The sequence below is a fragment of the Nannospalax galili genome, unplaced genomic scaffold (genome assembly GCF_000622305.1).
Source record: "Nannospalax galili isolate Female #2095 unplaced genomic scaffold, S.galili_v1.0 scaffold1735, whole genome shotgun sequence".
In the NCBI taxonomy this organism is placed as follows: domain Eukaryota; kingdom Metazoa; phylum Chordata; class Mammalia; order Rodentia; family Spalacidae; genus Nannospalax; species Nannospalax galili.
Genome location: NW_008336857.1, coordinates 362,031 through 376,125, shown reverse-complemented (window position 1 = coordinate 376,125; position 14,095 = coordinate 362,031). Strand labels below are relative to the sequence as shown.

General features: G+C 37.3%; 1 protein-coding gene across 1 annotated transcript in view; it reads right to left on the bottom strand.

Moving 5' to 3' along the window:
* Hnrnpll (heterogeneous nuclear ribonucleoprotein L like) overlaps positions 1 to 14,095 on the bottom strand; it is a 35,497-nt gene that overhangs the window by 10,951 nt on the left and 10,451 nt on the right. The window contains exons 3-7 of the mRNA XM_029562742.1: positions 13,459 to 13,696; positions 10,875 to 10,960; positions 8,904 to 9,000; positions 8,744 to 8,816; positions 4,923 to 4,994 (exon numbers count right to left, since the gene is read on the bottom strand). Of these exons, the coding sequence (XP_029418602.1) occupies positions 4,923 to 4,994; positions 8,744 to 8,816; positions 8,904 to 9,000; positions 10,875 to 10,960; positions 13,459 to 13,696 (566 nt within the window). The remainder of the gene's footprint in view (positions 1 to 4,922; positions 4,995 to 8,743; positions 8,817 to 8,903; positions 9,001 to 10,874; positions 10,961 to 13,458; positions 13,697 to 14,095) is intronic.

Genomic DNA, 14,095 nt, shown 5'->3' with positions numbered 1-14,095 from the left:
ACACACCTTTAATCCCAGCACTCGGGAGGCAGAGGCAGGCGGATCTCTGTGAGTTCAAGGCCAGCCTGGTCTACATAGTGAGTTCCAGGACACCTGGGGCTACAGGGAGACCCTGTCTCAAAAAGACCAGGAAAAAAAAAAAGACCCAAACAACCTACCATATGTATATGCTGTAATTCTACTGTATATAAACTATACCTCAAGCTTTTTTTTAAAGTTCCCACTGTCATTTGGAGTAATATACAGTAAAAAATTCAAGAAACTACCTTTATACATAGGCAAAAATAACATTTTCGATTCCACAAAAAGCTGTCCCCTTGAATATATTCTACTATAATACACATTCACAAAATAAAACCTAGGGTTGGTTAGTATCTAATCTATACATACATGCCCTATTGTTCTCCAGTCTCCACTTATTAAATTTTCATTTATTTTTAATGTGTGTCCCATGATAAGGGTGAAGGTCAGAGGACAACTTGCAGGAGTCAGTTCTCTCCTCCTATTATGTGAATTCCAGGGATCAAAACTCAGGTCAGGCTTGGCAGCAAGCACTTTTACCCACTGAGCCAACTCTCTATCTCTCTCTGAAACAACATCAAGAACCCAGAAGAAAATAATATATTAAAGTCTTGTAGAAACACACACCTGTATCTCTCGAACCAAGAATCTTCATTTCAGAATCAACTTGATAAACAGAGTAGTTCTAACCCTTATGTTTTTTGCACCTACAAATTTCCTTCAAGTTTTTTTCTTCAAGTAACAAGAAAAATAAAACTAGAGTATATAACAGAATGAACAAGTACAGAGAAACAGGGATATTAAAAGTAGATACAGAAGACATTAAAGACCTATAGTTAAAAATAAGCATTTTGGATACTCCTGAGTTTAGTGATTATAGCATAACCCGGAACACACACAAAAGCCTGAGGTACAATAAACCCCAAACCCAACTTTTCTCATTTCTCAAGAAGGGAATATAGTACCACTAACTTTCATTTTTCTGTAGGACCCAAGGACATTGGTCACCACACTGTAAAGTACATATTCATATTATACTGCCTCCCTGACACTACTATTTGCTTATACAATAATGACACTTCACAAAGATCAGTATCTTTTCCCCATGGGAAGTAAAAAGACCTGCATTAGATACACAGTAGAAATTTTCACTGTGCTCAAGTTGGCTAAAATCCCTAAACACTGAGATCCAGTTAGGTAGCAGTCAAAATTGATGCAAGAGGGACTGGAGAGATGGCTCAGCAGTCAAGAACAGTGACTGCTCTTGCAGAACACCTGGGTTCGATTCCCAGCACCCACACGGCAGCTAACAACCATCTGTAACTCCAGTTCCAGGGAAATCTAATGCCTTCTTCTGACCTCCACAGGCACTGCACAACACGAGTGAACTTACATGCATGCAGGCAATAAACTCATAAAATGAAAATAATACTTTTAAAAAATTGGTGTAAGAGAATAAATGTTTTTAACTATGACATGACTCAATTATCTATACTATTTAGACTATTGCCTATATTAAGGTAAGAAAAAAAGAAATAAGCCAGGCGTGGTAGCACATGCCTTTAATCCCAGCACTTGGGAGGCAGAGGCAGGCAGATCTCTGTGAGTTCAAGGACAGCGTGGTCTATATAATGAGTTCCAGTCCAGCTGGAGCCTATAGAGAGACCCTGTCTCAAAGAGATCAAAAAGAAAAAAAGAATGTTCTAAGCTTTCAGTCCCAAATAGTAGATGCAAAAGTCTTGGTGCTTAAAAATTAACATTTCATGTATTTTAAAAAATCTATTACTGGTCATTGCCCCTGCTCTTGGTTACCCACCAGAACTTGATGGTAAGACTCTATTAGTAAAGACACTACTGGTGCGGATTTCACAGTCTCATCTCTACTGCCTAGCTTTCATAGTGCTGGCTGGAAGGAAAAAATAATTATCAACCTTACCCAGTTGTGAATCCTGTGAGCTACAACTGGCCTGGCAAGATATGCCCACTGGTGTAATATTGGCACAAATATTATGGAGTATCTAACCACTCTTTAATTGGATTTAAGATCCGAAGGCTTCATAGGATGGAGAGCCCATACCTGAAACTGATATTAGGCTTAGGAACCTGAGGCTAGACAGATCACAGGACAAAGGGGTAAGCCTACTAAATAGTTATAGTATTAAACTGACTCCTAATGACTTATTGTCATACCCATAGTTTAATGCATCTCTCAAGTCTCACCAGAGAAGTTTCCATGTGTAGTAGATAGTGATTAACACAGAAACCCACAACTGGCCAATGTGTGGAGAACAAGAGATTGCAGAACCCTTATCCCTGAATAGGACACCTATATCAAACTTCTGCCTCCCAAGACTCAGGGATCATTGTGGAAGAGGGAGGGGGGAAAGATTGTAAGAGCCAGAAGTGGTAGATGACCATAAGGAAATGGAGTTTTCCAGACAGCTGGTCAGTTCCTCATATGAACTGAAAGCAATGGTGACAGCATGCAAGTTCCATCAAGTTCAAGCCAGACAAAATCCCAGCAAACATGGGGAAGTGGGTAAGAAACCCCAACCCAGCAAAATGAACTTTCAGCAACTGATGGCTGCAGAGAAGGGCAGTCTCTTTCAAGGATGGGACTCCTGGTAGATTAACTAGGTTCCAGTAGATGGCCATAAATATTATCATATACATAACAGAGTACATTAAATTGGAATGGGGACAGGAAAAGGAGGTATAGATAGGGGGGAATCTAAATACCAAACTATACTGTATGAAAACTGCGACTATCAAAAAAAACTTTAAAAATCCATTTACATGGGAAAATAAAACTGCTGTATGAATGGCATTAACATTTTGAAAGCATTTCCTATCTTTCAAAATTTAAAATCTTTGATCCAGGATCCATACCCAAAGATGCTAACAACCAATGTGCAAACTTTGTTTAAAGCTCACAATTAAATGTATATTCATTTTAACCACTGTTCAAGTATGAAAGTATTTACCAGATCATAAAGACCCATGATAATTAGTATATATAATATATATATTACATATATAAAATACTGTAATAAAGCAATGAATAAATCTATCTAATTGAATCTATGGGCCTTGACTCATAATTAATTTATCCTATTTCCTCTTTATTTTAGAGCATCACATAGGAACATCCATGACATGGCCCCCAAATGCAAAAAAGCCATTTTGCTTAACTGCTGCTCTGAAGGGATACAGCTGTGACATGCACAGTTTGTAGAAAGTCTGGGTATCACTAGGGCACGTTCATGATTTTCTCACTTCCTGATTTTACTTTTCTCCATCTCTTCTGTTATTCACAATCTCCAGTAGAAAAAATTTACACCAGGCATGGGTGCATGTCTTTAATCCCAGTACTTGGAGGGCAGAGGGAGACAGATCTGTGAGTTCGAGGCCAGTCTGGTGTACACAGCGAGTTCCAGGCCAGCTGGGGCTACAGGGAGACCCTGTCTCAAAAAGATGGAAGGAAGGAAAGAAGGGAAGGAGGGGTCTCCTAGTTCAGAATCTTAATGGACACAACTGAAAATGGAGGTACTCACACAACCGCTAGACAACCATTCCCTAAAAGCGCTCTTCCTTATTTCAGTGATCCCTATTTAGTACCTGTCACAAAGAACTGCCTGCCCACTTCTCTTTATATAAGCTTACATTTTAAAATTTACTCTTATACACAATAAATTCAGATATGAAAATACTAAAGAATTTCAGAGTAGGCCTTTTTACAGTAAACAGTTCTTATGCAACATATAATTTCTGGTTTATCCAACTTTTCAACAAAATGTATTTTGATAAAGGAAACACCATCCCTAAAACCTGTAGAAAGGAAATAATTAGTTTCAATACTACTACAGTAAAGTTCCTTGTTCTTTTTTAATTCTTTCAGATCCTTCTAGCTCCTTTGGTAAAAGATTTAACCAGGTTTTAGCTTTCAGATGACTGCCACTGATATATTTAACTCCATAAATACACCAGAAACTGATGTCTGTGACTCTCCATTGCACAAGGCACAATATGCTCTCACTAAGTGCTTCTTTATTGTAGGATCAGAACTACACATACAATAATACTTAAGATTTGTTTCTGAAACTAAGAAAAACTATCAAGTACTATACACTAATTAAAACGACTCGTAAGACTTCTGGGTCAGCAAGGTGGTTCAGTGGGGAAATGGTGCCTGCTGCCAGGATTCAACTCCCTAACCCACATGGTGGAAAGAACCGACTCCCACAAGTTGTCATCTCCAAGTGTACACACTCACAAAATAAAAATATAACAAAAAAAATGGGTTTTTCCCTGAGATTATTCTTGAGTTTCATAATCTTAAATTACCAAAACAGCGAACAGTAAGAGGTAAGAAATTTTACAAAGGGGGGATGGAGGGGGCTGGAGAGATGGCTCAGTGGTTAAGAGCACTGGTGCTCTTGCTGAGGATCCAGGTTCGATTCCCAGCACCCACACTGCAGCTAACAACTACCCATAACTCCAGTTCTAGGGGATCTAACACCCTCTTCTGGCCTCTGTGGGCTTTGCACATGACACGGATATACTTACGAACAGGCAGGCAATACACTCATACACATAAAAATAAAATTTTTTAAAAAAAGATTTTAAATAGGGAATTAAATGCAAACAAATTCAAAGTATTCAATCCCCAACTAATAGCTCTCAATTTAACTCAGGGATTTTTTGATATATCAGTATCTTTAGAAAACAAGGATTTTAGACAAGTTCTTGGAAGCACATTGTTAAGGGACTGATCTCATATAAACCACATTAGGAGATTAGGAGAGCAGGAAAAATACAGAGGCAAGAAAAATGGCATTTTTCATCAGAAATAATTCGAGTAGTTCATCTATACTACCCTCCTTCTGCCTTCACAAACTTACCATAGCCATCATGTCTAAACGAAGAAGGATGATCTCCCAAAATGGCTTGTCTCTGGCGACCCTTTCCTCTATCTGACACAAAAGTAGAAACACAGTTTTAAAAATTTTGATCTAAGTACATAAGAGTTTTCACATGGGAAACACCCATTCAAACCATCCATTATATTTCATAAAAGAAATATGACTCCTGGTTAATTTTAAACATCCATTCAAATCCAATTTAAATACAAACACCAAAAGTTAAAAAAAAATAGTAATTCTAGCTAACAAATTCCACTTAACTTGAAAATATCTTTCTGGTAAATACCAAATACAATCACACTTTCAAATTTAAAGGAAGATTAGATACTTTTCAGGAAGTGAATGTACACAATGCTAGAGTTTGACACAGTACAGAAGTTTTTACCAATACATGTCTTTAAAATTAGCTTAAGTACAGTACTTTTGAAAGACAGTACCTGAATCATACTATTAGCTTCAACAGCAACACATTTTCAAAGTGGGCTTCTTTCAAGAAGTTTCAGCATAAGCCAACAACAACCTGTATTACATGGTTTCACAATCAGTAAACACAGAGTATTTTATATGTACATACACATATTTACAAGCACCTACTGACTTGAGAGCTGAAAATTTGCACACCACTGGCTCATGTTGTATCATAAACAGGTCATTTTCTACTGACCATAACATCAAGCAGAACTATGAGCAACCTTCAAAGTTTAAATATGCCAAGATAAAGCTAACCAAGGGGGCTACATTATTGGATGAGAATACTACAATACTCTAAAAGATAATTTGTATTCTAGCTACATTTTCAGAAAAGGCATGCCACTTTCCCAAACTCTAAGACATAAATTAAAAAAATTACTTCCAGATTTCTAATAGCACTTTTAGTGCTGGTTGGTAAATTTCAAATAATCACTTGACACATTTACAAGTCTGCTGATCAAATTATAGTACCCAATAAGATTTTTGTGTAGGTATCTGAAGATTCTGGTTTGAAAATTCAGAACAGGCTTTCCATATACCCTTAATCAGCTAAACAAACAGGGTTTATGGGAGATGAGAAATATTTTCACTTCAGTCTAGAGTTTACTTTTAATTACTTATTCCAAGGTATCATAAAACTGAAAGGGACTGAGGAGGGTCATCTAGATCAACTTTTATTCAATGTGAAAACTCTATTAATCATCCCTAGCCTCTGCTTAACCAGTATCAGCAACAAGGTACTATTTTTCTTTATTATTTATAGATACTATAAACTGTGAGAAAATGTCTATGCAGTATAGATTGGTCCTTTACTCAGATTCGAACACATTTGAACCTTATACTTCGTACTTGAAACATTCTTTCAACTACTTAAACAGTGCAACCTCACTTCCCCAGTCACTGCTTCTCTAAATAATTTTTTTCTTACAGTTTTCAGCATCTCCCAACGTTTAAGTCTCAAACCTCTTCATTCAGTCCAGTTTGTTAATTCCTCAATGTTCCTCTGCTTAAACGTGTATCAAAATCTTTTTGTCTTTTTTTTAAATTGTTTTGGTTGTTATTTTGAGGCAGGGACTCACACAGCTCAGACTGACCTCAAACTCCTGATTCCTTCTGCCTCTACGTCCCTGGGATTAGAGGCATATATCATCACACCCAGCTATATATGAAGGTCATTATTTGAGCAGAGCAGACAGAAAATTTTAATTATCTGACAACTTGAACACAGAAAAAAGATTACTACAGAAACAAACTATAAACTACTAGACTGGCCAGAAACTTATATCAATAAGAAATTAGTATTTGTCCCCTGAAGCATAAACATTCTTTTACTTCCTTTAATTATGTTACTATTTAAGTATCTACCTTAGACACCTCTTGCATGAAAAAAAATGAAGCTGGTTTTATGTAAAGTTCAGACCTCTTTGTTAGAAAGAATACATAAACACCATTAAAATCTGTAACTATTTTAACATATATTAAGAAAAACACAACCAAAATTATTTCAACTAAAAACAAAGTACTCAATAACTAAGCTGAGAGAAGTGAAGACATTTCTCATCAACCACTTGTCCTGTTGTTTGAGTGCTAAGGCTTTGTTTTTCCAGTACTGAATTCAATGGCATCAAGCCTAGGCCAAGCAAACTTCCATTGATTAGTGAAAATTTTGGGGTCTAGCAAAAGCTGCATTTTACAAAAACAAACATATTTACAATTCCATGCATAAGATGAGGTGATTTTCTGGAAATCGAGAGCTAAAGAAGCCAATCATCCAGGAGTCCTAAATATTTGAACATGCAAAAGATCACATTGTATTTTACTTTTTCCTTTGGCTGAAATACATGCATTATAGAGTACCCACTGCTCAAAGTTTAACTTGTACAGACACACTCATCTTGAGTTTTCCAACATGTGGTTCAAACACCAATATTGTAGTTGAGATGTAGCCAATACTGAAGCCCCCTTGTTTTTACAAGATTGACATTTTAATTTGTATTTTCCAGAATTGCCACACAGTTAGTTGAACAATTTTATCAGTCAAATCTATGCTCATGAAATTTAGCATTTATAGGCTATAGGTGAAAATGCATCTCAAGTGAAATGCTCTTAATTTTCAGATTTATCAAGTTTAAATATATTCTACCTTGGAAGGACATGTTACTTTCACCTATATTTGAAATGTCAAATTTTTTGGTTACACAAATTAACATAAGTGAAAAACCTTCAATTGTTACAAAATGACAACTTATAAACTACTTTACAAAAATCAAACCACACAGAAAAACATTTTTTACATATAATGTACCTTTCCATTTTGTTAGAATTTCTTGTCAATGTTCATAATTAGGAAAAAACAAAACCAAAAAACAAAGTAAACATAAATGCAGCAAATGTGCACTTTTTTGTGTGTGCTGGGGATCATACACAGGGGCTTGCGCATGCTAATAAGCACATGCTCTACCACTGAGTTGCACCCCCAGCCAAATACACACCTTTCTAATCCATGTTATCTTTAATAGCTGTGTGAATTGGTTGAGCATTATCAATTCCCAAGGCCTGTAGATAAACTGGCCCTTGTTGTAAGTCAATTAACAATTTGAATCTAAGCTGAAAACAGTTACACCAATGGGCATTAAGCTTTACAACATTGCAAAACATCTAGTTTCCGTTATCGAAAGTCTTAAATTCTACAACTGAAACTTTAAGGGAAATCAGATCAGTATACATACAACTTGAATAAATGGGCACAGTCTATCATGGTGTTCATCCCATGCAAGTCTGAAGTACTGTTAAGTGTCGTCCTTTAAAACTTGGGGTGATGGTGCATGCAGTATGCAGTCAAGGTGAATTGCAAGTCTGAGTTTTTCAGAGGGCTTTCTGCTGATGCCGATGTTGTGCATGATGAAGTGTAGAGTCAGCCTGCCGGAGTCCTCTATCCTTCTTAATGCCTCGTCCAGCTTGGGGGAAAAGTCCTTTCCATAGAGAAGCAGTGTGCAAGTTTGCAGTTTGTAAGGAATATTCTGAATCAGTTTCCTCTCCTCCAAAGAGAGAGAGCTGCTTGGAGAAATGCAAGTCCTTGAACTGCGGGCGTGCCTGTATGTGAGGGCTCCTTGTTGAACTAAATATAAATAGCTCAGTACGTACCAGTAGGGGGCACTAATGTCCAAGGTTAATTTCCAGCATTACATAGACTTTTGCAACAAAAACATTCACCAAGATTTTCATCTGCATTAACTAGTTCATCTCAGAAAAAAAAAAAAGAATGTTTAAACTGTGTAAAAAATTTGTCAGCAGATGCAAATACATTCTAAAGTGAGTAAAATACCTACCTCGTCTTCCCAAATAAGGTTTAGTGTAGTCCCAACTGTCATTGTCATTCCTAATAACATTTAGACGGGTGGGCTGTTAAAAGTGAAAAATGACGAAAGTTTAAATTGTGTAGCCAAAGCATAAATATTTCTTCAGCAAAGAGCTGAAAGAAATACTTACCCTAGCATATTCAATTTTTAGTGTGCAACATCCAGCATATATATCAGCTCCATTGAGTGCTGCCTTAGCTTTCTGGGCACAAAGGACTGATTCAAACATAAAGCTCTATTAAGGAAATTTGGTATAAGGTACCCAATAATTCATTCCCAAAGAACAGAACTGAAACATTATCAAAACTAACTCTTGTGCTTCTGGAAATTTTTTCCCAAATAATTTCTAAAATAAATATTGGCAGAATTATTTGTGAACAAAACAACATAAACAACATATCTTTCCAAATCATTAGAAATATTTTATAAGTTGGAGAATGGAGTAAGTGCTATCCCTAAAGGACAACCTACAACCATGAAACAGGAAATTCTTTAAGAACAGTAGAGCCAAGGAAATAATTCAGCGGTAGAGCATCAACCTAGCACGCAGAACCCCATGGTTTAAAAAAAAAAAAAAAAAAGAAAAAGAAAAAGAAAAAGAAAAAGGAGGATGAAAGGAGGAAGGAAAACATTATAAAACAACCAAAATAATTTTTAAAAAAATCTGAACTGGGTGGAGCAGCAGAGTCCTTTAAACTCAGTATTCATGAGACTGAAGCTGGAAGATAGCCAAGAATTTGAGGCCAGCTCAAGCTACACAGTAAAACTTTGGAGGGGAGGGGAAGAAAATGAATTTTTTGTTGAGATAGGGTCTCATACAGCCCAAGATAGCCTAAAACTCTCTGAAGCCAAAAATGATCCTGAACTCCTAACCCTGCCTCTACCTCCCAAGTGCTAGGATTACCAAAGTGTGTGCCACATCAGCTTGAAATTTTCTTTTCTTGAGACAGGTCTCAGTTCTAGGTAGTCCTCACTGTCTGGAACTAACTTTGTAAACAAGGGCCTGCCTCTGCCTCCTGAGACCTAGGATTAAAGGTGTATGCTACCACTCCCAGCAAAAACACTGATTTTTATATATTTCTGAGACAGCATGGTTTCATAATCATTTAACTATCTTTACTAGTTTTTGAAGAAGTCCACAACTTAAAAATAAAAAGCAGAGCCAGTCACAGTGGCACACACCTTTAATCCCAGCACTTGGGAGGCAGAGGCAAAGAGATTGCTTGCTGTGAGATTGTGCCCAGCCTGGGATGGTCTACATAGTGAGTTCCAGGCCAGCAGGCGGGGCATGGGGGTGCACGAATTTAAACCCAGCATTTGGAAAGCAGAAGCAGATGGACCTCTATGAGTTCCAAGCAAGCCAGGGGTATATATAGTTAAGACTCTGACTTAAAACAAAAATAAAAACAACAACTTTGCCAGAAAGCAAGCACTGAAGTGTTTGATATACCTTCTTCTCTATCTTTTCCTATGAATGACCCTGTACAGATAGGTTAGGGTTTATCTTCAACTATACTTAAGATTCTACTGACAAAAGTTTTGCTATTTCTAAACTATTTATAAAGAGTCAGAGTCGCTCATTTGGGATAAACTGCAAAACGGTACATGTACATACACCATCAATAATATAAGCTGAGAGGGACTGGAGATGGCTCAGCAGTTAAGACCACTAACTGTTCTTGCAGAGGAACCAGGTTCAGTTCCCATCACCCACATGACAGCTAACAACCATGTGTAATTCCAGTTCCAGGGGATCTGACACCCTCTTCAATCTTCATGGTCAGGGCAAGTCACAGGTGCACTTACATACATGCAAGCAATACATTCATATACATAAATAAAAATAAAAAATTTAAATAATAGTACAAAGTGAGGTGTCAGACTATTACATAGTACATACAAAGTTACTGTATCAAAACAACAAAATTTCCTGAGTACTGCAGTTTCATTTTTAAAACTGAATAAAACTGAAGTCAAGTTGAATGTTATGAGATGAAAATGTAGGCATCACTTGTCTAGAAATGCTTAAGCAGAAAAAAAAGGTCAATATAAATTACAGGCACTTATATATAACAGTAACAAACTTATAAATAAAGGATATTCGACCATTGCTTGTATCCCATTTCTCTTGAATATAACAATACGTTGTACTTTTCCAACAGGGTTGCATACTGTATATAAAACATCCTATGAAGGGAAAAAAAGTTTTTTTTTTCACCTTTTGTATTTAGAAAAACACTAAAACCATCCTCCACTTTGTTTCATCTAAAAACTAAAACCTTCAAGACATCAATTCTATCACTAAACTTAAAAAAAAAATTATATGTGTCTGAGTGTGGGTTTATGCCTGTGGAGACCAGAAGAGAGCCTCAGATTCCCCCAGTGCTGGGAGTTACAGGTGACTGTTGGTTGCCCTTTGGAACCAAACCTGAGTCCCCTGCAAGATGTATTCTTGAACAATGAGTCACCTCCCCAGCCCTCATTTTATTATTACTTTAAATCTGTAGTGGGGAGGATCAAACCCCAGGCCTTGCAGACATTCTATCACTGAGCTAAATTCCCAAACGAATTTTTCTAATTATATTTATTACTTCCTCACCTACCCAATAGCAACACTGAAGAAGCTCCAATGAAATGCCTGAGAAGCACTGCTGACTATTTTATCTCCTAAACCTATAATAGGTGGCGATAGGACTAGAGTTCAAGGTCAGTCTTGCTACACAGTGAGTTCCAAGAGCAGCCTGGGCTACATGCTACATGACACAGAACCCATCTAGATTGGTTATACTTTTTTCTAAAATACTCATTATTGGCTATCAACATCAGCATTACAAAAATAAATATATGTTTGAATAAAGCCAAAGAGTATTTCATGCTCAGTTGTTTGTTTCCATAACATATACTCAGAGTAGAAATTATACTAACTAAAGCTTCCTTCCTATAATCTAGTCAGTACAAAAATCAAGTATCTTTGTCACTAGAAACAGCATGTAACCGTAGAAGCAAAAATCTAACTGGTTAAGGACATGAATCCTTTAAAATTCTACTAATGCTACCTTTTTTCGTTAGTTTTTGCTGTTTGCCATACTGGGGATTATACCTAGGGTCTTACAAATGGTAGACAAGTGCTCTATAACTGATCTATATTGCCAGTCCTTTTAAACACAGGGTAGACGGCTCAGTGGTTGAGAGCACTGGATACTCTTGCAGAGGACCCAGGTTCAGTTCCTAGCACCCACGTGGCCGCTAACAATCATCTATAACTCCAATTCAAAGGGATCCAATGTCCTCTTCTGGCATCCAAGGGCAATGCACATGCACACACATGGAACACATATATATGCAGGCACTAATAAGGCACATAAAATCACTTTTTTTTTTTTTTTTTGGTCTTTTTGAGACAGGGTCTCCCCATAGCTCCAGCTGCCCTGGAACTCACCATGTAGAACAGACTGGCCTTGAACTCACAGAGACCTGGCTCCCTCTGCCTCCCCAAGTGCTAGGATTAAAGGCATGTGCCACCACATCCAGCACATTTTTAAAATTTTTAAAGGGTGAAGAAGCAGACAGTGAATTGAAGACAGGTTTTTAACAAGCTAACTCAAAACAACTTATGATTTGTGCATATTTGGTGTGTGTGCATATATGGTGCATTACATATTTGTGTATGTGCGAGTACACATTGTGCTCTCCAACATATTTTTTTGAAACAGGGTCCCTCATTCATTCTGAAGCTCCAAGGATCTACCTATCTTCACCAGCAGGACTTAGATTAAAAGATGCATGCATACCTTGCCCAGGTTTTCATTCTCTTAATTTTAAAATTTATTTTTATTTTATGTGTATCAGAGTTTTGCCTCCATGTATATAAGTGCACCTGTACATGCAATGCCCACGGAGGCTGGAAATGGCATCAGATTCCCCTGGAACTGGAGTTACAGAGAGTTGTTAGCTGCAATGTGGGTGCTGGGAACCAAACCTGGGTCCTCTGCAAGAGCAGCCACTTCTCTGCTGAGTCATCTCTCCAGTCCCTTGCCAAGCTTTTTATGTGAGGGATCCGAACTCAGGTCCTCACCCTTACTCAACTTTAACAACTGAGCCACCTCCCCCATCCCTAGTATGTGCACCTTCCTGTACTATGGAAATACTGTCATCACCTGGTAATGCTCTCATGCATATTCTGGCATGAGTTAAAGCAATTTTTTTGACCATTTCCAACAAATCTGTCTATAATTCCTCCTATCAGGAAAAGAACTGACACTAGTGATAATAAAAGTTTTTGATGTATCTATTTAATTATGACAACAGTGTTTCTGATCATTTGGACTTCAATGCTCATGATTTTTAGTTTGTTCATTAAAATTCAGTCAAAATTAAGATTAGTTTAAAATTATCTTGGGTGCTAAAGAATGGCTCAGCAGTTAAGAGGGGTTGATGCCTTTGAAAGAGACTTAAGTTCAGGTCTCATTATCCTCATTTGGAAGCCCACAACTGCCTGTAACTCCAGCCCAGGGGATCTGACACCCTCTTCTGGGCTCCTTGTGTCCCCCACACATTCACACATACCTACCCACACATAAGCATACACTCAAAAATAAATCTTACCAAAAAATATCTAATTGGCAGATAAGAAAACCATAGGTTAGCTGTTATAGAGGTAGTTTGTTCTACTGAAAAATACATACCACCGTAATTGGATAAAGAGGATTCTGAATAGACAGCAAGAGAACTTTGTTGCCCCCTGATGGATCATCAGTATTTCCTGGCCTAGTGATCCTTTTACTTGTAGAATAGTTGAAGAAAGCCTGTTGACCAGCAATGTACACAGGTTCATCTGCAGCAAACGTCACACATTCTTTGGCACTATCTATGTTTTCAAATTCCACTAAAGCCTGACGTTTAAATGGCATCATCATCACATAGCTGAAAAAGAAGAAACATTCAAATATAAAACATTATTCTCAATTAATCCCAGCACTTGGGAGGCAGAAAAAAAAAGGTAAAAAGTAAAGTAAAAGCAGGCTTAATTGACTGAAAGTTTATCCATCTCAGACCTTCAAGTCCAATCCATCATCAGTTACTCCCAAGCAGTTATTAGAAAACACCTGATTATAAAACCCCAAACTCCACAAAAGGTTGATAAGCAAAACCCTAAGTAGCAGAAACTAGCAGACAGTATGGCATATAGCTATATCTTAGCACTTCGGAAGCATAAGGCATTAAGTGGTTGCAAGTTCCAGCCTACGAGACTCTGCTTCCAAAAAAAGGAAATAAAGAAATGAGTTAAGACAAACTGCTTAACTGTTAAAACTTTCCTAGTGA